General features: G+C 63.0%; 2 protein-coding genes across 4 annotated transcripts; one reads left to right on the top strand and one right to left on the bottom strand.

The window, feature by feature from the left end:
- Positions 1-7,659: 7,659 nt before the first annotated feature.
- On the bottom strand, positions 7,660-16,675 carry GRINA (glutamate ionotropic receptor NMDA type subunit associated protein 1). Of its 2 annotated transcripts, none has more exons than XM_064706846.1 (7): positions 16,656-16,675; positions 12,419-12,758; positions 11,388-11,500; positions 11,113-11,313; positions 9,774-9,902; positions 9,369-9,512; positions 7,660-8,516 (listed from the first exon to the last, which is right to left on the bottom strand). In XM_064706846.1, exons 2-7 carry the CDS (start codon positions 12,726-12,728, stop codon positions 8,367-8,369), a joined length of 1,047 nt encoding a protein of 348 aa, XP_064562916.1. In that variant the 5' UTR covers positions 12,729-12,758; positions 16,656-16,675; the 3' UTR covers positions 7,660-8,366. The 2 variants fall into 2 exon arrangements, with proteins under 2 accessions (XP_064562916.1, XP_064562915.1); XM_064706845.1 differs by lacking the exon at positions 16,656-16,675 and adding an exon at positions 15,530-15,607.
- A 202-nt stretch (positions 16,676-16,877) lies between these two features.
- PARP10 (poly(ADP-ribose) polymerase family member 10) lies at positions 16,878-26,256 on the top strand. Of its 2 annotated transcripts, none has more exons than XM_064706842.1 (11): positions 16,878-16,942; positions 17,314-17,474; positions 18,043-18,276; positions 19,087-19,305; positions 20,819-21,375; positions 22,730-22,942; positions 23,045-23,180; positions 23,311-24,273; positions 24,351-24,484; positions 24,554-24,731; positions 25,742-26,256. In XM_064706842.1, the coding sequence occupies exons 2-11, from the start codon at positions 17,315-17,317 to the stop codon at positions 26,047-26,049; spliced, it is 3,102 nt and encodes a 1,033-aa protein (XP_064562912.1). In that variant the 5' UTR covers positions 16,878-16,942; position 17,314; the 3' UTR covers positions 26,050-26,256. The 2 variants fall into 2 exon arrangements, with proteins under 2 accessions (XP_064562912.1, XP_064562914.1); XM_064706844.1 differs by having other exon boundaries at positions 25,677-25,991.
- The last annotated feature ends 1,231 nt before the right edge of the window (positions 26,257-27,487 follow it).

Genomic DNA, 27,487 nt, shown 5'->3' with positions numbered 1-27,487 from the left:
GCTCAGACTCACAGTGGATCTCTCCTGGTCCTGCAGGTCACGGGGGACTTTGCCATAGGGTCTTCACCCACCATAATTGCAAATGTTCGTTATAATGTGTCCCTCACCGAGTACAGAAACAGCAACTTTCCTAGCAATAATTTGCATGGCTCCACCTCTTTCTTGAATTCCTTTTATGGTGCTGGAGAGTCCTAAAAATGAATTTTCTCAGTGTGGTTTTCACTGAGTGCCCCAATATGCCAGATGATCTCATCTTGATCTTTAACTTTCGGCAGGCACTGCTGCTCCTTCTGTGTTACAGAATTTGCCAAAAACCCTTCATTGTAGTGCCCTTTATCTCTTTCTCCACATTATAACATTCTCCATAGTATAAGATGAGGTTCCTTTGCTCATATGTGTACACACTTTTATATCCTTTTTTTTTTTTTTTTTGCTACTTCTTCTTTAAGCCCTATGCAGCACTTTCAGGACAACTCAAACTTTCTATTCTCTCTCTTATTGTTCAGGCCCCACGACCCCAATCCCACAGTCCCATGTTCCTCCAGTTCTTCCCAGTCCCACTCCCCACTGCTCACTGAGTTGCTGTCACACCTCAGACACCAATTGGGGTTCCCTATCAGATGACATCCCTGCAGGCACCTTGAACTTGGGCATGATCTCTTGGGGGAGTGTCTGGGTGACTTCCCCGGCCTTATTGTTATGGCAGGAAAAGTTTTCGACCCCAAAAAAGGGATGCACCAACACCAGGAGATACCTGAGCCCATGTTGTCATGGTAGCTCAGAAAATCCATTTGCCAGTTACCCCCAGGAGTGTTTCATCTTTCAGTGATGCCAGGAGTTGATGGTTTTGAATTCAAAGGAACTTCTCATGCAGCATTAATGCAAGTCTATTTCCCACAGGGATTTGTCAATCCCCAAGCTGGTGTGCCCTGGATTGTAGTACGGCCCCTTCTTTGGGCAGCTCAGCTCAGCTCAGTCACCCAGGCACTCCCCCAAGAGAACATCTCCAGGCTCAAGGTGCCTACAGAGATGTCGATTGAAGGATTTTTGCAGGAAAATGGACACAGTACACAAGCCAGCCTCTATGGGATCTGAGTAGAATTTCACAGTGTCTCCCATAGCTCAAAAACAGGAAGAGCCTACTCAGGAGAAAAACAAGTCCAGGATGTGGGGCGCGCTAAGAAGACAGAGCAAAAAACCACAGCAGCGTGCCTGAAGGGAAAACAATAAACCACAGTGAGATGCATGAAGAAAGAAGACTAACCAATCAGCTGAAGGCTTGAGACGCGTGCACAGATTGGCTGAACCAATCATGGATTAGCTTGAGGCGCATGAACAGTAGAACAAAGCATAAATACAGCCCGTTCTTGTAATAAATTTGACTTCGCTTGATCATATTGATCATGGCGTGATGTCCCATTGCTGATCCTCTGCTGATGTCATCTAATAGAGGACCCTAACTGGTATCTGAGGTGTGACTGCAACTCAGTGAGCAGTGGGGAGTGGGACTGGGGGCAACTGGGGGGACATGGGACTGTGGGATTGGGGTCCTGGGAGGTGAGCAATAAGAGAGAGAATAGAAAGTTTTAGATCCCTTCATGGTGCTGGATAGAGCTCAAAGATGAACGGGCAAAAACCAAAAAAGGATGTAGAAGTGGGGACATAGAAGGGCAAAGGTTGCTGGAACCTGTGGAGAAACAGATAAAGGGAACTCCACTGAGGGGTTTTTGGCAAGTTCTGTAACACAGAACGAGCAGCGCCTGCCCAAAGCGAAATTTTGAGGCAAGGTGATCTGGGATATTGGGGCACTTAGTGAAAACCACACTGAGAAAACCCCATTTTTATGACTCTCCAGCACAATAAAAATTATTTCCTAAAAGAGGCAGAGCCATGCAGATTATTTACGGGAAAAATGCTGGTTTCTATATTAGATAAAGGACACAATTTCATGTATATGTGTGATTATGATGGATACATACTCCATGGTAAGTTCCTCCCTGACCTCCAGGACCAGGAGAGCTCCCCTGTGAGTCCAAGCTAGGAAAGAATTCCAGCTTTCTGATACCTCCGGTTCCATCAGGGAGCTTCATTCCGGCTGGATTTGGTATCAAGGACTGGGGACCCTTGGGGGGGGAACATGGGACTGAGGGATTGGGGTCTGGGGGGCCCTGGCGGTGTCACAGGACAGAGACTGGGGTCCTGGGGCTGTCCATGGGCCAGCGATGGCAGACACAGGACCATGGGAGTGGCAGTGGGGTACTGGGGGACACTTAGGGGGCACACAGGACTGGATCAGGGTCCAGGGGTCACCAGGGAGGTCATGGGACTGAGAGTGGGATTGGGGTAAGGGGGGGTGGGGACAGGGACTGCTGGGACCCATTGGGGACCCCAAACCTTGGATCGGGTCCTGGGGCACATGGGGTCACTGGGGGGTACAAGGGTTGGGAGAGGGATTGGGGTAATGGAAACACTGGGAAACACCAGGAAGGGGGCCCTCACAGAGCTATAGGAATGGAACTGGGAGTCGTGGGGTCGCGGGGTTACTGAGGAGTGTCAGGAAGTGATCCGAGGATTTGAGTCAGGTCCCTAGGGCTGCTGACAGACACCTTGAGGAGGGATAAAGGACTGTGGGAGTGGGATTGGGAGTGGGTTTTGGGGGCACTGGGCCATCCAGGAGTCCCAGGATTTGGGATCAGGTTTCAAAAAAGTGCAGGTCTCCTGGCCAGGGCTCCCCTCACTCTCCTGGACTGATCCACTGTCACTCTCACAAGCTGCTACAACAGGAAGCCACCCCATGTCCCTCAGAGTCCCCTCTCTCTGTCATTAGTGTTCCTCAGCATCCCTGGTGTCTCCAGTGTCCTCCTTGTGTTCATACACTCTGCATTTTTTGTCCCTCAATTTCCCGCAGTGTCCCACACTGGTCCCTGTGCCTCTCTTCTCCATGGCACCCCTGGCTCACACCTGGCACTGCTGGCAATGGCCGTGGCCACTGTGGACATGGCTGAGTACAGGGAAAGGGCCTTGTTTTGGCCCCTCTGACACTACATCCAGGCCCCAACTATTTTCCGTCCAAGCCATGGCCCTCCTGATGTTCCACTGACCCTCTCATCCCATGATACCCTGACCCACTTCTTTGTCCCACAGTGTGGGAGCCTCCCAGGAATCCCCCACCTTGAGGGTTTCTGTTACGTGGCCAAGCAGCTGCCATTGGAACCCTCTAAGCCACAAGCAGCAAGGTCACTGTGTTCTTGGAAATCACTGTGGAAAGCCACCAGACGAAGGCCACCAGACCCCTCAGATACAAGGTCACCAAGACTACCGAGTACATTACAGCCATTATGATCTCTTTCTCATTGAGATCACTGTGACTGATAATGTTACTGAGTCATTTTGGCAGTTTGTCATTATTGTCATTGTGGCCTCCATATCATGTAACAAGGATCGATCCAGGAAATGCCCCATCAAAGGGAGTGATGACACGGGCAGTACCAGCATGAGGGGGCTGGAATACCAGGACAGTGCAGTCAGACACAGACGACAAGATTGGCAGGCCTGGGGCCATTTGGGCACTTCCGAAAGGGGTTTGGGAGTAGCAAGCCACGCCACACTCCTAGTGCACCTTGGCTGCCTTGCCTGACCTAACATCAAATTGCTGCTTATTCACCTGGTGTATCAAATTGTATCAAAACCTTAATCCTTGTCGCCCGGTGCATCAAATGTTTATGATAAATTTGATCCTTGCTTGCTGGTGAATAATCAAGTTAACCAAATTTGCTGCTGACTCACCAGATGTATCTGCTACCAGCTCTTTAAACACCTCTCCTGCACGGTGCCTCATTTCCTAAAATAAAGCAGTTCCTGGAATTTTCATTACAGCTTTATTTTTCAAAGCTTGATCTACAAAGAGGTGCTGGAGAAATGTTCCTCCCTTTTTCCTTGTTCACTGTAGTCTCTCAGAAAGCACCTGGAGGGGCTGGAGCATATCCAGGGAAGGGATGGAGCTGTGGAAGGGTCTGGAGCAGCAGGAAGGGCTGAGGGAGCTGGCAGGAGCTGCTCAGTGCAATTTAAAAAGGATGAACGATCAGTTCAGGGCCAGTTCCAAAGTTCCTGATTTGAGGTAACACTTCAGAGGAAGCATTGGGAGGAAAAAAATGAAAAACAGAAAGAGAAAGGATAAAAATAAAATGGAGAAATGGGGACAGAGGCTGCACCACCCATTTCTTGATGAAAAACGCTGATGTTTCGCTCAGGAAACTCTTTTTCCTTTCAAATCAGGGATTTTCCCTCTTTACCCGCTCATCTCCTGGAGTTGTAGTTCAGTAATTTTCCACAGGAAGGCAGCAGCGAGTGCCGGGAAATCAGTGGCACTGCGCATGCGCTGCCACCAGCTGCAGTTCCAGGTGCCAACAGCAGGCGGCAGCACGAGCTGCTGGCGCTGCCGAGCGCCCGCCCCGCCCCATCCCGGCCCCGGGGGCTCTGCAATGGTTTGGGATGGAGAGACCTTAAAGCCCGTCCAGTGCCAGCCCTGCCATGGGCAGGGACATCTTCCCCTGGGCTGGGCTGCTCCAGGCAGTGCCCAGCCTGGCCTTGGACATGGCCAGGGATGGGGCAGCCACAGCTTCTCTGGGCAGCCTGTGCCAGGGCATCACCACCGCCACAGGGATGGATTCCTTCCCAGTGTCCCATCTTACTCTGCCCTGTGGCACTGGGGAGCCATTCTCCCTTGCCCTGTCCCTCCATGCCCTTGTCCAAAGTCTGTCCCCAGCTCTCTTGGAGCTCCTTTAGCCAGTGGAGCGGCTTTGGTGTTTTCATGGGTCCTTCTCCAGGCTGATCATCCCCAGCTGTCTCCACTGCAGAAGGGCTTCACCACTCTAAGCACCTCCGTGGCCTCCTCTGAGCTCATTTCAGCAGCTCCACATCTCCTCTGTGCTGCTGCCCAGAGGTGGCAGAGTGATCCGAGTGGGAATCTCTCAAGGGCTCAATGCCTGCCCCACTCCCACCTCAGAACAAACACCCCGCAGGGAGCACCCGAAGGGCTCTTGGACTCTGGACTTGGCCTCTGGCAGCGTCACTGGCCCAGCAGCTGCTCCTGGCTGCAGCCCCAGTTCCTCCCCTGGCACTGTGGGCATGGGGCCAGCCAGGACAGGAGGCAGCCCTGGGGCCAGTGGGACACAGGGCCAGGCAGGACAGCCCCAGGGCTGTGGGACATGGGGATAGCCAGGACAGGAGGCAGCCCTGCGGCCAGTGGGACATGGGGACAACCAGGGCAGCCCCAGGGACAGCAGGACACGGGGACAGCAGGACATGGGGACAGCCAGGACAGCCCCAGGGACAGCAGGACATGGGGACAGCCAGGGCAGGAGGCACACCCAGGGTTGTGGGACACGGGGACAGCCAGAGCAGCCCCGGGGCTGTGGGACATGGGGACAACCAGGAGAGGAGGCATACCCAGGGTTATGGGACACGGGGACAGCCAGGACAGCCCCAGGGCCATGGGACACCGGGGCAGCCCCGGGGATCCTGTGTGTGACACTCACATGGCCTCGGGGGTGGGACAGGGACAGCAGCAGCACGACAGGTGCTGGGGAGGGGCTTCCAGAAATAAACAAACCGCAGGGTGGATCCGGAGGGCAGCAGAGAGGAGAAGCTGCCAGGGGAGCTCTGCTCCATCAGGGGCGGCCCGGAGCCAGCAAATCAGGCAGGCTTTGCTCTGGAATTGGGGACAAGGGACAGAAAGGGACAGGGGACAGAGAGGGACAGGGAATGGAGAGGGAGCCCTGGGACAGGGACAGGGGACAGAGAGGGACAGGGGAAAGAAAGGGACAGGGAATGGAGAGGGAGCCCTGGGACAGGGGACAGAGAGGGAGCCCTGGGACAGGGACAGGGGACAGAGAGGGACAGGGGACAAAGAGGGAGCCCGGGAGAGGGACAACGGACAGAGAGGGACAGGGGACAGAGAGGGACCTGGGGACAGAGAGGGAGCTGGGCAGCCCTGGGAGAGGAACAGGGGACAGACAGGCAGCCCTGGGACAGGAAAGGCTGTATCTGGACCCCCAGGAACAGAGCAGTGGGATGTGGAGCCCCAGCAACAGACAGGTAGGAGCTGGACCTGGGGTGCTGCACCCCACACACTGCTCTGTGAGCTCAGAAATGCCATCAATCCCCAACGAGCAGCACCTGCTTGCCAAGCTCCTCCCGAGCTTATCAGGAGCACAGTCTGCTCCCAGGAATTCTGGCTGCATGGATAACAAGCTCCTCCTTTAACAAACGGCCTTGGGAACTTATTTTTCTTGCCTGAACAACAACACAAGTGGAACATTTTCTGTGTGGAACTTTCAGAGATCTCCCAGCCTGAATCGCAGCCAAGATGGAAAACGGCCATGGCCAAAGTCCACCCTCTCTCCTGTGACCTCCAAACACTTCCTGGGAGCCTTGGAGCTCTTCTGCCCCTGGGCTGTGCCTGGCATTCCCTGGGAGAGGCCTCACCTTGGCTGTGCTTGGATCCTGAGCTGCTCCCCCGGCCCTTGGGGCTCAGCCCTGCAGAGGAGCAGAGGCACCGACCCTTCCCTGAGCCCTTCCCAAGCTCCCGGGGTGTTTCTCACAGGTGTAACCTTGTCCCTGTGCCTTTCCCAAGCTCCTAGGGCATTTCTCACAGTGTAACCCTGTCCCTGCCCCTGTGCATCCCCCGAGCCCTCCCTGAGCTCCCAGGGCATTTCTCACAGGTGTAACCCTGTCCCTGTGCATCCCCTGAGCCCTTCCCAAGCTTCTGGAACATTTCCCACAGTGTAACCCTGTCCCTGTGCCCTTCCCTGAGCTCCCAGGGCGTTTCTCACGGTGTAACCCTGTCCCTGTGCATGCCCCGTGCCCTCCTGTGCACGCAGCACTTGCCCCTGGCCTGCTCCTCAGCTCTCTGTTTGGGCTGTGACTTCTGGGATTTTCCCCTGGGATCCTTCACCCTTTAGATCTGGGTGAGTCAGACCAGGGTGATTTTAGCTTTAGATTTTTGTCTCTGTGTGCTTTAACCACTGAGTGAGCTTTGCCCACAAACCTTGTCATGCTTTTGCTTTTATTTCAAACCTCCTTTTGCTGGTGCCACCTTAAAACCCTTAAAAGCTGCTCTTAAGACTCTCAAACAGGAGAGGCCTGGGAGAAGCAAAAGAAGAGCAGGGAATGTTTCCCGAGGGAGAATGTGCAGACAGAAATATTGGCCAGGGCTGGAGCTGCCAAGGAGAGTGCCAGGAGCTGCCAAGATGCGACTGGACATCAAGGAACCATGGAATGGTTGGGTTGGATGGAAAAGCCTCTGAGCCCAGTGAGTCTAGCACTGCTCATGGCACTGCCCAGGCCACCCCAGACCATGTGCCCAAATGCCACATACACACATCTGTTAATCCCCCCAGGGATGGGGACTCCAGCCCTGCCTGGGGCAGCAGTGCCAGGGCTGCACAGCCCCCTCCAGGAAGGAATTTCCCCAGTATCCACCCTAAACCTCCCCTCAGCCTCAGGAAACAGGACCCAACCTCACCTGGCTGCCTCCTGTGGTCCTGCTGGGGTTCACCCTGAGCCTTCTTGTCCCCAGGCTGTCCTCAGCCCTGGTGGCACCCGACCCCAGCTTGAATGTGGTGGGGACAGCAGGACACCCTGGGATGGAGCCAGAGCCATGGGAGATGAACAAGACATTTTATTAACAGCAGGACCAGGATGGGGCCTCGGCCACGCAGGGAGGGCAAGGGGGTCTGGGGGTGCCACAGGAGGGGCTGTGGCACGGGGGTGGGGACAGGCAGGTGGCAATGGGCAGAGCTGGTGGCTTGGGGGGTCTCAGAGTGTCTCCACATGAGGACAGTGGCTCAGGAGGGTGGCTCAGAGCAGGAGGGTGCCACAGGCTCAGGGGTCTGGGGACAGACAGGGACAGTGGCTCGAGGGGTTCTGGTGGTACACCCACGTGGGAACGGTGCCTCGGGGATGGCTGGAGGTGCCACAGGAATGTGGCATGGGGGGCCTGCGGTGCGGACAGGCAGGGACAGTGGCCCGGGGGGTCTGCAGTGCTGCTGGCACTGCCCCTGCCTGTGCAGCTGGAGTGGTGACAGGGAGGGGACAGTGTGGTGGGGACAGGACAGGACAGAGGGGGTTCCAAAGTGCTTCCAGTCCGCGTTCAACGCAACGAGGTGGGGTAGGGGAGGAAAACCTTATTCACAGCAGGGAGGAGCGGGGGGCCGGGGGGGCCGTGGCAGCCCCGCACCAGCGAGCCCCCGCGGGGCAGGAACCGCCGGGGAACGCGATGAGAACGGCGACAAAACCGGCTACGGGGAGGGGATCCCGACCGGGGCGGGGCCGCGGCGAGCGGCGGGGCTGGGCAGGGGCGGCGGCTACTCCTTGGCCCGGCCGATGATGGCGAGGATGTAGAGGAAGATGTTGATGATGTCGGTGTAGAGGTTGAGCGCGGCGAAGATGTATTCCTCGGGACTCAGCGCCAGCTGCTTGTTGCCCAGGATCAGCTGCGTGTCCACCGCCAGGAACTGCGGGATGGGGCACAAGAGGTCCCATAAATCCCCCAGTCCCAAACCAGCCAGGTACAGCCTGCACCCTCCACCCTGCGTGTCCACCATCAGGAACTGCAGGACGGAGCAGTGTCAGGGGAGGGAGGAACCAGCAGGTCCCATAAATCCCCCAATCCCAAACCAGTCAATCACACCCTGCATGCCCACCTCAGGGAACTGTGGGATGAGGTAGTGTGGGGGGCAGGAGGAATCAGCAGGTCCCATAAATCCCCCAATCCCAAACCAGCCAAGCACTGCCTGCCCCATCTACCCAGACCCACACCCTGAGTGTCCACTGCCAGGAATTGCAGGACAGGGCAGTGTCAGGGGAGGGAGGAACCAGCAGGTCCCACAAATCCCCCAATCCCAAACCAGCCAGACACCCCGAGCACACCCTGCATGTCCACCACAAGGAACTGCGGGACAGGGCAATGTCAGGGGTGGGAGGAACCAACGGGTCCCATAAATACCCCAACCCTAAACCAGCCAAGCACACCCTGCATGCTTCACCCTGAGCACACCCTGTGCGTCCACCACCAGGAACTGTGGAACAGAGCACTGTGGGGAGCAAGAGGAACCAGCAGGTCCTATAAATCCCTCCCACCACAAACCAGCCAAGCACACCCTGCTTGTCCACCTCCAGGAACTGCAGGACAGGGCAGTGTCAGGGGAGAGAGGAACCAGCAGGTCCTATAAATCCCCCAATCCCATCCAGCCGGGCACCCTGAGCACACCCTGCACACCCTGTGTGTCCCCACAGAGTCAGAGCACCCAGGGGTGCTGGTGCCACTGCTCCCCCCAGCATCTGGGGGTCCCAGCCCCCCGACTCACGCAGGTGAAGAGCAGGGCCCCCAGCGAGGCGTAGACGATGTCCACGATGCGGTTCCGGATGAAGATGCAGAGGATGGAGAAGAGCACGAGCACCACCAGGCAGATGATGAGCACGCCCCGGCACGAGGTGAAGTCGTACTTGGTCTGTGGGGAGGGGGATTGGGGGGGTCAGAGCCCGGGTGGAGACCCCAGAGCCTGCAGGGAGCTCATAGAGAGGGGTCAGCACCCCGCTCAGATCCCACAGACCCAGCAGGGAGCTGGGGAGGGCTGTACACCCCATCTGGGGTCCAAAGGCACATGAGAGGAGATCCCACAGCCCCCCAGGAGCCCAGAGAGAGTCACTGGGGTGTTGTACCCCCAGTCTGGAGCCCCCCAGGCAGGAGCAGGGGCAGCCCTGGCGCTGACCTGCAGGGAGAAGATGACCACGGTGAAGCAGACGACGACGGTGATGCCGACAGCCATGATGACAGCCTCGGTGTCATAGAAGCTGGCGATCATCCCCACCATGTAGGACAGGCTGACAGTCAGGATGGACTGGCAAGGCAAAGGGGGAACCCATCAGGCCTGTGTGCCCAGCCTGGCACCCACAAACATGCCATGTGCCCCCTGGCTCAGTATCCCCCAACCCTCTGTGTGCCCCTGGCTTGGAATCCCCAAATCTGCCTCAACACCTCCATGGAGCAGCACCCCAAATCTGCCCCCTCAGCCTGGCATCTCTAAACCTGCTGTGTGCTCCTGGCTCAGCATCCCTAGACCCACCCCACTGTGGCACCCCCAAACCCTTCATGTGCCCCCAGCCCAGCACCCTTAAACCCTCTGTGTACTCCTGGCTCAGAAACCCCAATGTCCCACCATGGCACCCCCAAACCTTCCAAGTGCCCCCAACCCAGCACCCTTAAACCCTCTGTGTGCTCCTGGCTCGGCACCCCCAAACCTGCCCTGTCACACAACCCAGCTCCAAACCTGCCCCAAAACCTCTGTGGTGCAGCATCCCAGATCTGCCCCCTCAGCCTGGCACTTCCAAACCTGCTGTGTGCTCCCTGGCCTAGCACTCCCAAACCCACCCAAGTGCCCCCACCATGGCACCCCCAAACCTTCCATGTGCCCCCTGACTCAGCGTCTCCCAACCCTTTGCGTGCCCCTGGCTCAGCACCCCTATACCCATCCCCACCATAGCACCCCAAACCTTCCATGTGCCCCCAACCCAACACCCTTAAACCCTCTGTGTGTTCCTAGCTCAGCACCCCCAAACCTGCCCCACCAAGTGCCCCCACTGTGGCACCCCTAAACCTTCCATGGACCCCCAATCCCAGCATCCCTAAACCCTCTGTGTGCTCCTGGCTCAGAAACCCCAATGCCCCACCATGGCACCCCCAAACCTTCCCTGTGCCCCAATCCCAGCACCCTTAAACCTTCTGTGTGCTCCTGGCTCAGAAACCCCAATGCCCCACCATGGCACCCCCAAACCTTCCCTGTGCCCCAATCCCAGCACCCTTAAACTTTCTGTATGCTCCTGGCTCAGGATCCCCAATGCCCACCATGCACCCCAAACCTTCCCTGTGCCCCAATCCCAGCACCCTTAAACCCTCTGTGTGCTCCTGGCTCAGGAACCCCAATGCCCCACCATGGCACCCCCAAACCCTCCACATGCCCCCAGCCCAGCACCCTTAACCCCTGCCATGCCGTGCCCCTGGCCCAGGATGCCCCCACTCCCCACACCCATCCAGCCGTGCCCCCAGCCCACCAGGGACACGAGGTTCCAGGGGTGCTTGCGGCGGAAGTCGCCGCAGCAGCTGAGGACGATGAGGGAGATGAAGAACACGGCGTAGGACACGTAGTACGTCCACACGTTGCGCTGCACAAAGCCCCGCACGCCTTTGACGAAGGTGAAGACGGTCACGAAGGCGAAGGTGACGGTCAGCTGCAGCGTGAGCACCAGGAACACCTGGGGACAGGGGGCAGGGTCACAGGGGGGTCCCCCAATGCCCCGCACCCCACCCCGAGCCCCCCGTATCCCACCTTGCGGATGAAGGCCTGCCGGATGCTCTTGTCGTCCCAGTGCGCCGACGGGAAGTCCTGGTTGTCATAGTAGGAGGGGGGCCCGTCCTCGTGGTACGTGCTGTGGAGGGGGGCTGTGGGGAGGGGGCACACTGCTTGGGAGGGTCCCAGGAGCCATGGGGAGTGTCCCCCAAAACCAGGTATCACAGCTGGCACGGCTTGGGGCAGTGTCACACCTCCCGGGGTCACAGCCAGTGCCATTCCCAGTGGGCATGGTCCCACAGGATGTGTGGGACAGCAGCCAGGAGCCATGGGGAGTGTCCCACAAAGCCAGGTATCACAGCTGGCACGGCTCTGGGGCAGTGTCACCCCTCCCGGGGTCACAGCCAGTGCCATTCCTGGTGGGCATGGTCCCACAGGATGTGTAGGGCAGGAGCCATGGGGAGTGGAGCTCTGTGCCCCCCAAAGCCAGGTGTCACAGCTGGCACGGCTCTGGGCAGTGTCCCCCCTCCCAGGGTCACAGCCACTGCCATCCCCACAGTGGGCATGGTCCCACAGGATCTGTGGGGCAAGAGCCACGGGGAGGGGAGCTCTGTGTCACCCAAAGCCAGGTGTCACAGCTGGCACAGCTCTGGGCAGTGTCCACTCTCCCAGAGTCACTGTCCCTGGTGGGTACAGACCCCCAGCTGCCCCCCAGGACATGTGGGACAGCAGCCAGGAGCCACAGAGGGGTCCCTGCTGCCCCACTTGAGCCCCCTGAGCTGCCAACCCCCCCCCCCCCAGTCTGTACTGCTCCCCCTTCAAGAGAGCCCCCAGGGGCTGCCCTGCACACCTGAACCCCCAGCCTCAGGCAGGAGCCCAGGTGTGTCACACACCCCCATGTGACACCCAGGTGTGCCACACACCCCCATGTAACAACCCAGGGGCTGCGCTGCCCCTCTGAAGCCCCCAGCCTCAGACAGGAGCCCAGGTGTGTCACACACCCCCGTGTGACAGCCAGGAGGGTCCCCCAGCCCATTTGCAGCCCCCCACCCCCCTTTCCCGGTACTTACAGTCCTGGTCTCCAGGGACCATGGGCTGGGGCTGGGCATAGGGCGGCTGCCCATAGGGGCCCTGGGGGTAGGGCCCAGGTGGGGGGTACGGCCCGGGGGGGTACGGCCCGGCAGGGGGGTACGGCCCCGGCGGCGGGTACGGCCCCGGCCCCGGCGTGAAGCCCGGCTGAGGGTAGGGCGTGGGGCCAAACTGGGGCTGGGGGTACGGGGCCACGGGGTACGGGGGCTGCGGGTACGCTGGGGGAACCGCAGGCGGCTGCTGGCCCCCAAAACCGTCGTTCGTCACCAGGAAACTCTTCTCGTGGGACATGGTGGCGCGCAGGCTGCGGCCGCCTTGGTGCTGTGGGGGGAGACAGAGGGTTAGAGATGGTGGCGTTGTCCCCCACGGCTGTCACCCACCTCCTCATCACCCCTCACAGCCTTCGTCCCCCTCATCTTCATCCCCTCCAGTACAGCCATCAGCCCTCATGGCTGTCCCCCCACAGCCATCACCCCGTCCTCAGCAGCCACACATGGCCATCACCCTGCCACTGCTGTCACCCCCTTCCTCATCACCCCCAAGGCCATCATCCCCCCATGGCCATCACCTTCCCACAACTGTCACCCCCATCCTCATCACCCCCCATGGCCATCAGCCCCTCATGGCCATCATCAGCCCTCCATGGCCATCAGACCCACGCTGGGGGTCCTGACTGGGAGATACCCCACAATGGGGGTCCCTCACTCAGGGATGCCCCAGAGTGGGGGTCCCTCACTCGGTAATGCCCTGGGATGGGGGTCCCTCGCTCAGGAGATGCTCTGGGATGGGGGTCCCACACTCGGGGACACCCAGGATGGGGGTCCCTCACTCGGGGGATGCCCGGGATGGGGGTCCATCCCTTGGGGGTTGTTCAGAATGGGGGTCCCTCACTCAGGGATGCCCCAAGATGGGGGTCCTTCACTCAGGGGATGCCCAGGATGGGGATCCCGCACTCAGGGATGCCCAGGATGGGGGTCCCTCACTCAGGGGATGCCTGGGGATAGGGTTTCCTTACTCGGTGGATGCCCCAGGATGGGGGTCCCACACTCGTGAATGCCTGGGATGGGGGTCCTTCACTCAGGGATGCCCCAGGATGGGGGTCCATCACTAGGGGGACACCCAGGATGGGGGTCCCACAATCGGGGATGTCCTGGGATGGGGGTCCCTCACTCAGGGATGCCCCAGGATGGGGGTCCCTCACTCGGGGATGCCCGGGATGAGGGTCCCACACTCGGGGATGCCCGGGATGAGGGTCCCACACTCGGAGGATGCCTGGGAATAGGGCTCCCACACTCAGGTGATGCCCCGCGATAGGGGTCTCTCACTCGGGAAATGCCCGGGATGGGGGTCCCTCACTCGGAGACACCCAGGATGGGGGTCTCTCACTCGTGGGCACCCAGGATGAGGGTCCCACAGACGGGGATGTTCTGGGATGGTGGTCCCTCACTCAGGGATGCCCCAGGATGGGGGTCCCTCACTCGAGAGATGCCCCGGGATGGAGGTCCCTCACTCAGGGATGCCCCAGGATGGGGGTCCCTCACTCGAGAGATGCCCCGGGATGGAGGTCCCCCACTCAGGGAATGCTCCGGTATGGGGGTCTCCACTCGAGGGATGCCCGGGATGGGGGTCCCTCACTCGGGAATGCCTAGGATGGGGGTCAGTCCTTCGGGGACACCCGGGATGGGAGTCCCGCACTCGGAGACACCCGGGATGGGGGTCCCCGCCATGGGGGGGTCCCATCCCGCTCCCTCCGCCCCCGTGCCCGCACAAGATGGCGGCGGTGAGGCCGTTGCCATGGCAACAGCCCCGGGGCTGGGATCGCTGTGCGGGACCGGGTGCGGGTCGGGGGCCGCGGGGCGGAGAGCGGGGCTGGGATCGCTGTGCGGGACCGGTTCCGGCCGCGATTACCGGCAGCGGTGCGGGGGAGCCCCGGCGCTGCTTCACTGCCCCCTTGGGCCGTCACCGGGAGCGGCGGCGTCCTGCCAGGCCCGTGCCCAGGCCGCGGCCCCACCGCATCGAGCCGGGCGGGCTCCACCGCAGCCCCGGGGCCGCCCCCGCTCCCGGAGCCCGGTTACAAAACCGGGCGGTGCGGGAGGGGCGGCTGCGCCCTAGGCGGGGATCGCGCACTCGGCGGTGCGGTACCGGGACCGGTACCCGTGCGGGCTCGCTGCCGGTGCCGCAGCCTGGCAGGCGGCGGTGCCCAAGCGGTTCCGCCGCTGTTCCGGTGCCGCAGCGGCCCCGGCCCGGCCAACGGGCAGCGCCGGCCGGTGGCGCAACCACGGCGGCCGCGTGACGGCCCCGCGCCCCGGGCGGGCGGGCGGACGGCGGGACGGGGGGGCCCCGGTTCTGCGGCGCCGCGGGGGCGGCACCGACACCGGGCGGGGGGCGCATTTCGGGCCCGGGCAGCTTCACGGGGTGTGTGGGGCACGGGAGCCACCCTGAACGGGGTCAGGGGCCGCGGCGTGCACCCCACATGGAGGCACGGGGGCACCCCGAGCGGGGCCATGGGGTGCGGGCGCTGTGGGCTCGCAGGGTGCGGGGGGTGAACGCACCCCGGATTGCGGGGATGCGGGGGGGCCGCATCACGGGGTGCGGGGGAGCCGGCAGCACGGCGTGCGGGGGGCGCGGGGGAGCCGGCAGCGCGGCGTGCGGGGGGCGCAGGGATGCCCACAGCCCGGCGGGCGGGGTTGCGGGGGTGCAGGTGCTCCCGCATCACGGGTTGCGGGGGTGCCGCCGCCCCCCCGGTTCTCTCCGAGTCCCGTAAGCCGCTTTGCCCTGACGCTCGGTAAAGCCCCGGCGCGGCCTATTTACGGCAGCAGCGAGCCTAATCCCCGAGCGCTGCCGCGGGGGGGGGGCGGCCCGGAGACCCCCGCCGTTCCCGCGGCCGCGGGGTCCCGCTCGGACCCGCTACCCCCGCCCCGCTACCCCCCCCCCGCCTCGCACCGAACCCGTGCGCTGCGGACTGCGGCAGCGGGAAGCGGCGGAGGCAACCGCGCTCGGGGGCTCCTCCGGAGCCTTCGAACCCCTCGCTCGCCGCCGGTACCCCTCACCCGAGCCCCGGACCCCCCGATCCCCCTGCGCCCCCCGCTCACCGGCCGGGCCGAGCTGCGCGGGGTCCGCTCGCTGCGCGCCGGGCGGGGCGGGGCCTGCAGGGGGCGGGGCTTTGCAGGGGGCGGGGCCTGGCCCGCTAATGCTGCGTAGGCCACAGGAGCTGATGAGGGGCGGGGCCTATTTGGGGGCGGGGCCACGGGGTCGTGCAGCAGAGCGTCCCCTGGTGGCGGCAGCGCGCACTTGGCGCTGGCGGCCCCGGCCCCGCCGCGTCACGCGTGGGGACGGTCACGCGCCCGCGGTGACGCGCAGGGGACGGCCACGTGTCACCCTGTCACCCCCGGGGATGGCCCGTGCGCCTATATCATTCTTGTGTACCTCTTGGGGCTTATTCCGTGTCTCCTTATCGCTTCTGGGATCAGTCCCGTGTCCCCTGGTCACGCGTGGGGACGGTCACGCGCCCGCGGTGACACGCGAGGGGCGGCCACGTGTCCCCCTGTCCCCCTGGGGATGGCCCGTACGCCTACGTCATTCTCATGTACTTCTGTGGGGCTTATTCCGTGTCCCCTTGTCATGTCTGGGGTCAGTTCTGTGTCCCCTGGTCACTCCTGGGGCTTATCTCACGTCCCCTTCTCATGTCTGGGGTCAGTTCTGTGTCCCCTGGTCACTCCTGGGGCTGGTCACAAGTCCCCCGGTAACGCGCAAGGGACAGCCACGTGTCCCCCTGTCACCCCTGTGGATGGCCCGTGTGACTACGTCATTCTTGTGTAACTCTGTGGGGCTTTTTTGGTGTCCCCTTGTCCCCTCTGGGGTCAGTTCTGTGTCCCCTGGTCACTCGTGGGGACGGTCACGCGCCCGCGGTGACACGCGAGGGACAGCCACATGTCCCCCTGTCAACCCTGGTCACTCAGGATGGCCAGTCACTTGTCCTCCTGTCACCCCTGGGGATGGCCCATGCGCCTATGTAATTCTTGTGTAACTCTGTGGGGCTTTTTTGGTGTCCCCTTGTCCCCTCTGGGGTCAGTTCTGTGTCCCCTGGTCACTCCTGGGGACGGTCACGGATCCCTCGGTCAGGCATGAGGGACAGCCACGGGTCCCCCCGTCACCCTGGGGAAGGCCCATGCGCCTACGTCATTCTCGTGTACCTCTGTGGGGCTTTTGCCGTGTTACCTTGTCACCTCTGGGGTCAGTTCCGTGTCCTCTGGTCACTCGTGGGGCCGGTCACGCACAAGGGACAGTCACTTGTCCCCCTGTCACCCGTGGTGCTGCTCCCGTGTCCCGCGTGTGGCCGGTCCCGCAGTCCCCAGTGCCCCTCTGCAGGACGGCCCCGCGTCCCCGCGTCCCGCGTGGGGGCTGTCCCGTGTCCCTACCCCGGTCCCGCCCCCCGCCCTTCCCCTTCCCGTTTTGGTCCCGTTTCGGTTTCTGTTCTCGGCCGGGGCGGAGCCTCGCAGCGTCCGGTGCGTGGGGGGCCCTGCCCCGCGGGGTGTGGGGGGACCCTGCCGGGGGGTGTGGAACCTCCATGGGGCTGGGGGGTCCCGGGCGATCGGGGAGTCCCGATCCGGTGCGGGTTGGGGGGGCTCTGTCGGAGGGTGTGAGACCCCCACGGGGCTGGGGAGGTGCGGGGCGATCGGGGGGTCCCGCCCTGGGGCGGAGGTCCCGGGGCTAAAGAGGGGTCCCGCCCCGGGGATGCGGGGCCGAGGGGACTCTCGGTCCGGGGAGGGGCACGAACGGGGAGTTTGGGGAGGGGGCTTGGGTCACGGGGCGTCCCAGAGGGTTGGGGGGGGAGGGGGCGTAAAGGAACCCAGACCCACACGTGTGTGTGGCCCAGGATGGCCGGGGGGGTGCTGGAGGTGCGGGGGGTGCCCCCCGACGCCCCCGAGGAGCTGCTGGTGCTGTACTTCGAGAGCCGGCGGCGCTCGGGCGGGGGGCCCGTGCAGAGCTGCCAGCGCCTCGGGCCGCTCCTCTTCCTCACCTTCGAAGACCCCCAGGGTAAGCGTGGGCAGGGGGGCGTGTCCCGGTTCAGCTGGGAGCTCTGGGGTGGGATTTGGGGGTCCCGGTCCCAAATGGGAGCACTGGGGTGCGATCTGGGGGTCACGGTCCCACAGGGAGCACTGGGGTGGGATTTGGAGGTCTCAGTTGCAATGGAAGCACTGGGTGGGATTTGGGGGTCTCTGTCCCACTGGGATCATTGGGATAGGATTTGGGGTCTCGGTCCTACTGGGATCGCTGGGATGGGGTGTGGGGGATCCCAGTCCCAGCTGGGAGCACTGGGATAGGGTGTGGGGGACCCAATCCTTATTAGGAGCACTGGGATAGGGTCAAGGGGTTCCCAGCCCCACTGGGAGCACTGGGATAGGGTGTGGGGGTTCCCAGCCCCACTGGGATGGGGTGTGGGGGATCCCAGCCCCACTGAGATGGGGTGTGGGGGGTTCCCAGTCCCACTGGGATGGGCTGAGGGGTTCCCAGCCCTACTGGGAGCACTGGTGAGCGGTGCTGTGCCCCCGGGGGTCGCAGGGGTGCTGGGTGAGCCCCCAGTGACCCTGTCTTCCCTCCCCAGATGCACAGAACGTGTTGGCCCACGGCAGCCACAGGCTCGGGGGGGCCGAGCTGGGGGTGCGCCCGGCCCCCCCCTGGGACCCTTCCCACCTGTTACTGCGGGGTCTGGAGCCCGGGACCCCCCCCGAGCACCTGGGGACCCTGCTGGGGGTGTCCCCTGGTACTGTCACCCTGTGCCAGGGCTCGGTGCCCGGCTGGAGCCTTCTGCGCCTGCAGGAGCCCCTGAGCCCCCCAGGTGGGACTGGGGACACTGGGGGGCACCAGGGTGGCATTTTGGGGTGCAGGTTCTGCTGGGTGCCCTGGTGCCAGGGGTGGGAGTATTGGGGGGCTTGAATGCTAACGGGCTGGGGGGTCTGGGGGACACACCAGGGTGGCATTTTGGGGCATGTGTTCTGCTGGGTGCCCTGGTGTCAGGGGTGGGAGTATTGGGGACCAGGGGGCTGATGGGCTGGGGGGTCTGGGGGTGACACCGGGGTGGTGTTTTGGGGTATGGGATCTGCCAGGTGCCCTGGTGCCAGGGGTGGGAGTGTTGAGTGGGCTGATGATCTTGGGGGGACACCAGGGTGGCATTTTGGGGCATGGGTTCTGCCAGGTGCCCAGCCCTGGGCATGACAGCGCCATGGTGGCGGGGGTGGCACAGCCATGGTGGGGGTGGTGGCACAGCCATGGTGGGGGTGGTGGCACAGCCATGGTGGGAGCGGTGACATGGCCATGGTGGGGGCGGTGGCAGGGCCATGGTGGGGATGGTGGCATGGCCATGGTGGGGGCAGTGGCACGGCCATGGTGCAAGCGGTGGCACGGCCGTGGTGGGGGTGGTGGCACAGCCATGGTGGGGGCGATGGCATGGCCACGGTGGGGGCGGTGGCACAGCCATGGTGGAGGTGGTGACATGGCCATGGGGACACGGTGGCACAGCCATGGTGGGAGCAGTGGCAGGGCCATGGTGGGGGCACGGTGTCACGGCCATGGAGACGCGGTGGCACGGCCAAGGTGGGGGCGATGGCACGGCCATGGGGACGCAGTGCCAGCGCTGCCCGTGCCCCAGAGTTGGCATCGGCGGAGCAGCGGGCACGGCGGCGGGGACTGGCATTGCTGCGGGTACCACGGAGCTCCGCGGTGCGGGTGAGGGCATCGGGGATGGCACTGGGCCGGGACCTGCTCGAGCTCTACTTTGAGAACCGGCGCAGCGACGGCGGCCATGTCATCGACGTGCGGGTGCTGCCAGGGGGGCACGGGGCCATCGTCACCTTCCAGGAGCCAGCAGGTGAGGGCATGGTGCCAGGGAGCCAGGGCTGATTGCACAGGGGCAGGGTGATCATGGGCGCATGGGGATGGGGTGCCAAGGTGCCTTTGGTGCGGGAACAGGGTGGTGAGGTGGGCACACTGGCACACTGCACAGGAACAGGGTGATAATGGGTGCATGGGAATGAGGTGCCTAGGTGGGCACAGTGCCCTCAGTATGGAATGGGATGGTGAGGTTGGCACAGTGCCATTTGCACAGGATTGGGGTGATATCATGTGTGCATGAGAATGGGGTGCCAAGGTGGGCACGATGCCCTTGGTGTGGAAAGAGATGTTGAGGTGGGCACAGTGCCCTTGTTGCAGGGATAGGGTGCCAAGGTGGGCAGGGTGCCATTTGCACAGGAACAGGGTAATCATGGGGGCACAGGAATGGGGTGGGAGGTGAGCATGGTGTTCTTTGTGTGGGAACAGAGTGGTGAGGTGGGCACGGTGCCATTTGCACAGGAACTGGGTGATGGTGGGGGCATGGGAATGGAGTGCCAAGGTGGGCATGGTGCCATTGGTCTAGGAACAGGATGGTGAGGTGGGTACAGTACCCATGATGTGGAATGGGATGGTGAGGTGGGCACAGTGCTATTTGCTCAGGAACAGGGTGATCATGGGTGGATGGGAATGGCGTGCCAAAGTGGGCATGGTGCCCTCAGTGTGAAATGGGGTGCCAAGGTGGGCACAGTGCTCTCAGTGCCGGAACGGGGTGGTGAGGTGGGTACGGTGCCATTTGCCCAGGAACAGGGTGATCATGGGTGGATGGGAATGGGATGCCAAGGTGGGCACATTGCCCTCAGTGTGAAAAGGGGTGGTGAGGTGGGCATGGTGCCATTTGCTCAGGGACAGGGTGATCATGGGTGCATGGGAATGGGGGGGTGCCAAGGTGCTCATGGTGCCATTGGTGTGGGAATAGGGTGGTGAGGTGGTCACAGTGCCATTTGCAAAGGAACAGGGTGATCATGGGTGGATGGGAATGGGATGCCAAGGTGGGCACGGTGCCCTTGGTGTGGAGTGGGGTGCCAAGGAGGGCATGGTGCCATTTGCACAGGATTGGGGTGATCATGGGGGAATGGGAATGGGGTGCCGAGGTGGGCACAGTGCTCTTGGTGAGAGAACAGAGTGGTGAGGTGGGCACGGTGCCATTTGCACAGGAACAGGGTGATCGTGGGAGCATGGGAATGGGGTGCCAAGGTGGGCACGATGCCCTCAGTGTGGAATGGGGTGGTGAGGTGGGCACAGTGCCATTTGCACAGAGACTAGTGGTCATGGGTGAATGGGAAGGGGGTGCCAAGGTGGGCACAGTGCCATTGGTGTGGAAAGGGGTGGTGAGGTGGGCACAGTGCCATTTGCACAGAGACTAGTGGTCATGGGTGGATGGGAAGGGGGTGCCAAGGTGGGCACGGTGCCATTTGCACAGGAACGGGGTGATCACAGGAGCACAGGGAGCCGCTCTGTGCCACCAGCTGCCCATCCTTGTGTCCCCACAGCCGCAGAGCGGGTGCTGCGGAGGCCACACCGGCTGCAGGACACAGTGCTGGAGCTCACCCCCCACTTTCCCTTCCTGGAGCTGCTGGAGGAGAACACGGACGTGCCCCTGGACGCTGTCCCTGCTCTGGACAGAGCCCTTCCTCCTTACACGGAGCCCCTGCTGTTCAGGGAGCCCTTGCTGGACACAGATTGCCCGCTGGACTCAGTGCCAACCTCAGACCCTGCTGTGGCACACACGAACCCCACACCGGCCACAGCGCCAGCGCCAACAGTGCCAACATCACACCCGGGGCCGGGGCAGCCCCCAAACGCCTTCCCCAGCGGGGACAAGGACACAGAGGAGCTCAGGGCCGTGCCCAGCCGGGCCCAGCCCCCCAGGCCCATGTCGGTGGTGGTGCCAGAGCCGGTGTCAGCAGCGTCGGTGCAGGACGAGGTGCTGGTGCCAGCGGAGCCGGGAGCCGTGCGCTACCTGCAGCAGCACTACCAGGACGTGCTCAGCAGCGTCCCCGAAGTGTCCCTGCTGCCACTGGAGGGGGGGGACATCTCTGGCTTCCGGGTGAGCTGCAGGCAGGGGGAGGAGAAGTTGTGGAATTCACAGAATGACTAGGTTGGAAGAGACCTTAAAGAGCATCGAGTGCAGGGGTGTGGGCAGGTACAGGCAGGTGTGGGCAGGTGCAAGCAGGCGCAGACAGGTGTGGGCAGGTGCAAGCAGGCGCAGACAGGTGTGGGCAGGTACAGGGAGATGTGGCCAGGTGCAGACAGCAGTACAGGGAGTTGCAGGTAGGTGTGGGCAGGTACAGGTAGGTGAAGGCAGGTACAGGCAAGTGCAGACAGGTGTGGGCAGGTGCAGGCAGCAGTGCAGGCAGGTGTGGGTAGGTACAGGCAGGTGTGGGCAGGTGCAGGCAGCAGTGCAGGCAGGTGTGGGTAGGTACAGGCAGGTGCGGGCAGGTGCAGGCAGGTGTGGGCAGGTACAGGCAGGTGTGGGCAGGTGCAGGGAGATGTGGGCAGGTGCAGGCCACAGTGCAGGGAGGTGCAGGTAGGTGTAGGCAGGATTGTGGGCAGGTATAGGCAGCAGTGCAGGGAGATGCGAGTAGGTGTGGACAGGTTCAGACAGGTGTGGGCAGATACAGACAGGTGCAGACATGTCTGGGCAGGTACAGGCAGCAGTGCAGGGAGGTACAGGTAGGTGTGGACAGGTGCAAGCAGGAGTGTCGGCAGGTACAGACAGGTGCAGGCAGGGGTGCTGGCAGGTGCAGACAGGTGTAAGCAATTGTAGGTAGGGGTGTGAGCAGGCAGGTGTAGGCAGGGGCATGAGCAGGGGGAAGCAGGTGCAGGCAGCAGTGCAGGGAGGTACAGGTAGGTGCAGGCAGGGGTGTGGGCAGGTGCAGGCAGCAGTGCAGGGAGGTACAGGTAGGTGCAGGCAGGGGTGTGGGCAGGTGCAGGCAGCAGTGCAGGCAGCAATGCAGGGAGGTGTGGGTAGGTACAGGCAAGTGTGGGCCGATGCAGGCCACAGAGCAGGGAGGTGCGGGTAGGTGCAGGCAGGTACAGGTGCAGATGGGGTTGTGGGCAGGTGCAGGCAGCAGTTCAAGGAGGTGCAAGCAGGTACAGACAGGTGCAGGCAGCTGTGGGCAGTACAGGCAGGTGCAGACCAGTGTGGGCAGGTGCAGGCAGGTGCAGGCAGCAGAGCAGGGAGGTACAGGTAGGTACAGGCAGGTATAGACAGGTGCAGGCAGCAGTGCAGGCAGGTGTGGGCAGGGGTCTCTGCTGCACCCCCACCTCCCCGTGCTCACAGCACACCCTGCTGCCAGGGGCTGCCAGCCCCGTGGTGCTGCCTACGCTGCCTGCAGGTGAGTGGGGAGCTGGGCAGGTGCTGGTGCCCAGGTGCTGACCCTTTGCCCATCTGCTGACAGGTGAGCGGGGAGCTGGGCCGGTGCCAGGCTGTGGCAGATTTCCTGCAGAGCCTGCTGGACTCTGTGGCCTCACACCCCACCACCCTGCACTTCCCTGGCGTTGCCCGCTTCCTGCGGGACCCGGCTGGGCAGAGCCTGCTGCAGCAGCTGGAGAGCCGCTTCCAGTGCGCCATCCAGCTGGACGGTGAACCCTGGAGCCCTCCAGATCCCCAGGTGCAGCCTCGTGGGGAGGGAGGGGTCTGGCAAGCGGGTGCCATTGTGCTGGTCCCTGCCGTGCCACAGCAGCGTTGGTGATGCCACCCTTGATCCCCACAGCTGCAGCTGGAGGAGCTGCTGCCCCCAAGCAGGGAGCCCCGGCCACGCTCCTGGCACCAAGACCTGCCTGAGGGCCACAATGCCGCTGCTGATGGTGATGGTGATGGGGGTGACCACGACTTCCATTCCAGCGCAGGTGAGGGGCGAGGGTGACACTTTGGTGCCCGCTCTGTGGGTGCTGCGGTGGGATGAGGAGGCCACAGGTGCTGGTCCTCCCCAGGACGTGGTGGTGGGGCCTCATGGCTGACACCCCGCTGCTCCCACAGAGGAGATCAAGGAGTTGCTGGCAGCACTGCGCCCGAGCGACGCCGATGGCCGTGGCAGCCCCGACCCGTGGCCTGACACCCTCCCTGGTGACGAGTGGGACCCCAACGCCGCGTTCATCTGTGCAGCCGGTGGTGATGGTGCCAAGGAGCTGCTGTCAAACACTGGCGTGGAGGAGGAGGAGGATGAGGAGGTGCAGATGGCCCTGGCCATCCAGTACTCCATGGACCACACGAGGCACGAGCAGGAGGAGCTGGCGCGCGCCACTGCTCTGTCCCTGAGCTCCTACAGCCATGAGCAGGAGCAGGAGCAGGCCCAGGAGGATGCCAGCCTGCTGGCCGCGCGGGAGGCCTCGCTGGAGGAGGCGCTGCTGGCGGCGGACGTGGCACGGGTGACGCTGTTCTGCTCCTCCGAGCGGGACGCCTCGGCGGCGGCACGGGAGCTGGAGCGGGCGCTGGCGGGGCGGCTGCGGGCGCAGGACGTGGCGAGCGAGCGGCTGCGGGCACTGCCAGCTGCCGGGCGCTGCGCGCTGGCGCTGCTGCGGTGCCGGCACACCGTGCAGCTCAGTCTGCGCGGTGACACCGCCACGCTGCGCGGCTTCGCCGAGTACACGGCCCTGGCTGCCCAAGAGCTCGCCTTGCTGCTCCACCGCTTGCCACCGCCAGGGCACGGTGCCACCTCTGCCACTGCTGCCACCGCTGACCCCACTGCCACCACTGCCACCGCTGCCACCGCGCACTGGGTCCGCTGGGACCCCTCTGGCACCGCTGTCCCCTATGCCCCCGAGGCAGCGGCACTGCTGGAGCAGGCCTGGTCGCGCCAGGAGCGCCAGCTGGATCTGGTGCTGGATGGGCGGCCCTTCACCGTGGATTTGGAGCGCATGGAGGAGTTTGACATCGGCAGCGCCCGCGCCGTGCCCGTCTGCCGCAGCCAGCCCCCGCTGGACAGCGCCTTCTTCCTGCTTGGTGCGTGTGGGTGCCATGGGGCCAGCCGTGCCTCTCGCTGTGCCCACACTCACCAGGGCTTTATCCGTGTCTGGCAGGGCCAGAGGTGGCTGGGCTGGAGGAGGAGGTGCGGCTGATGGTGCTGGCTGAGGACTCGGAGGAGTTCGCTGACACGGTGCGCCACTTCTGCGGCACTCTGGAGGAGCTGCACAGCCAGATCAGCATCGTGCAGGTGGGGCTGGGCACGGGGGACCTCCAGGGTGTCCCCGTGGCGCAGCATTGACACGGAGGTGCCCAACAGGTGCAGAAGCTGATCCATCCAGTGCTGTACAAGCAGTACCAGCTGAAGAAGGGCAGTGTGAAGCGGGCCTGTGCCGCCGGCACCGCCGTGGAGCGCGTCCTCTTCCACGGCACCACCAAGGCCTCCAGCTGCGAGATCTGCCTGCACGGCTTCAACCGCAGCTTCTGTGGGAAGAACGGTGAGCACCGGGCGCATGGGGGGTGACCAGGGGTGCCCTTGGTGGGGGAACAGGGTACCAAGGGCGGGCACGCTGCCATCATCACAGGAACAGGGCACCAAAGGAAGGCATGGTGCCAGCAGCATGGGAACAGGGCACCAAGGGGGGGCATGGTGTCATTGGCATGGGAACAGGGCACCAAGGGGGACACGGTGCCAGCAGCATGGGAACAGGGCACTAAGGGGGGACATGGTGTCACTGGCATAGGAACAGGGCACCAGGGGGGCTACGGGGTCATATTGGCATGGATACAGGGTGTCCATGTGGGCATGATGCTGACAGCACCATGAGAACAGGGCACTGGGTGCCATTGGCATGGGAGTGGGGTGCCAAGGTGGGCACGGTGCCATTGGTGTAGGAACGGGGTGGAGAGGTGGGCACAGTGCCATTTGCACAAGAACAGGGTGATAATGGGTGCATGGGAAGGGGGTGGTGGCCAAGGTGGTGGTGCCAAGGTGGGCATGGTGCCATTTGCACAGGAACAGGGTGCTCATGGGTACATGGGAATGGGATGCCAAGGTATGCACGGTGCCATTGGTGTAGGAAAGGGATAGTGAAGTGGGCACATTTGCACAGGAACAGGGTGATCACAGGTGCATGGGAATGGGGTGCCAAGGTGGGTATGGCACCCTCGGTGTGGAATGGGTGGTGAGATAGGCACAGTGCCATTTGCATAGTAACAGGGTGATCGTGGGGGCATGGGAATGGGGTGCCAAGTTGAGCACGGTGCCCTCAGTGTGGAACGGGGTGGTGAGGTGGGCACAGTGCCCTTGGTGTGGAATGGGGTGGTGGGGTGAGCACAGTGCCATTTGCTCAGGGACAGGGTGATCACAGGTGCATGGGAAGGGGTTTCCAAGGTGGGCACGGTGCTCTCAGTGTGGAATTGGGTGCCGGTGTGGCCCCCAGGGTGCCGATGTGCTCCCGGTGCCGCTGGCACACCCCCTGTGCCCCAGCTGATGCCCGTCCTGCAGCCACGCTCTACGGCCGCGGCGTTTACTTCGCGGTGCGCGCGGCGATCTCGGCGCGGGACCGCTACTCCCCCCCCAGCGCCGACGGCACCAAGTTCATCTTCATGGCCAAGGTGCTGACCGGGGAGTTCACGGCCGGGCGGCGGGGGCTGCGGGCACCCCCTCCGCGCGAGGGCTCCGGGGCACCTCAGCGCTACCACAGCGTGGTGGATGACCCGCGGCAGCCCGACATCTTCGTCATCTTCAACGACACCCAGGCCTACCCGCAGTACCTCATCACCTGCCGCAGCCGCCACGGGGGCCCCCTCTGAGCCCCCCGGGAGGGGCTCTGCTGCAAGGACCCCTTTTTATCCTCTCGGCGTCCCCTGGCGCTGGTGCCAAAGTGGGGATTATGGTGTCCAGGGGCTCAAGGCTTGCAGGGATGTTCCTGCCCTGCCCAGGAGCTCACAATGGGGAGATCCTCACTTGGGGGCTCTCCTGGGCACCCTCATGCCAGGGCAGGAGGACTTTGGGTCACCTGTGTGACACCAGTGAAATTTAGAATAAAACTAAAAATAAAATTTGGAATTTTTAATCAATTGGAGCCTTTTGCATGGCTGGGATTGAGGGGGGACTGGGAGAGGGGAGGGGAAGTTCCAGTCTCAATGGGGAGCATTGAAATAGGGGGAATGTCGCAGTCCCAACTGGGAGCACTGGCATTGGGGTGGATGGGGTCCCAGACCCAACTGGGGTCACTGGGATTGGGGTGGATGGGGTCCCAGACCCAACTGGGAGCACTGGCATTGGGGTGGATGGGGTCCCAGACCCAACTGGGGTCACTGGGATTGGAGTGGATGGGGTCCCAGATCCAACTGGGAGCACTGGGAGTGGGGTCAGGCAGGAGCCTGGCTGTGTGTGGGTGTTGTGTCCCCCAATGAGGTGTCTGTTCTGGGCGGTGGCTCTGGGCCACCAGAGGGCTGAACCTGGCCACTCCTGCACCTCTGCCTGTTCCCTGCATCCTTCCTGCTCCTCACCTGTTCCCTGCCTGCACCTACCTGCATCCTGCTCCTCACTTGCTCCCTGCCTCCTCCCTACCTGTATCCTGCTCCCTTCCTGCTCCTCACCTGCTCCCTGCTTCCTCCCTCCTCCCTGTCTCTTTCCTACCTGCTCCCTGCTCCACACCTGCACCTCTGCCTGTTCCCTGCACCCTTCCTGCTTCCCACCTGCACCCTGCCTCCTCCCTACCTGCTCCCCACCTTTCTTATCTCCTCTCTACCTGCATCGTTCTCCCTGCTTCCTCCCTGCTCCCCACCTGCCTCCTCCCTGCACCCTAGCTGCATCCATCCTGCTCCTCACCTGCTCTGTCCCTGCTCCCTGCCTGTTCCTCTGCCCCCCTGCACCCCAGGCTGTGCTGGGGGGACCCCGGTGCCCACCCTGTGGGTGTGGGCAGTGCCTCCGCCGTGGGCAGTGCTGCCAGCACTGCTGCCCACCGGGTGAGACCCTCCAGCAGACAGCAGCCGGGTGAGGTGGGGGTGCCCAGTGTGCCCTGTTGCCCGCTGAGATGCCCCAGGTGGGTGAGGGCAAGGCTGGGGGTTTCGGTGACTCCCACGCCCCTTTGGGGACCCCACACGGGGTGGGCACAAGGGTGACACCAGCGGCACAAGGGAGTGGGCACAAGGGTGACACCAGCGGCCCCGGCCCCGCGGGCACGGGCAGCTCCCGGGCAGGGTGCGGTGGCACCGCGCCGGCGTGTGCCAGCCCCGCTGACGT

This window comes from Zonotrichia leucophrys, chromosome 2, assembly GCF_028769735.1.
Source record: "Zonotrichia leucophrys gambelii isolate GWCS_2022_RI chromosome 2, RI_Zleu_2.0, whole genome shotgun sequence".
In the NCBI taxonomy this organism is placed as follows: Eukaryota; Metazoa; Chordata; class Aves; order Passeriformes; family Passerellidae; genus Zonotrichia; species Zonotrichia leucophrys.
Note: the sequence above shows the minus strand (reverse complement) of the source record. Positions and strands in the feature narration are given on the sequence as shown.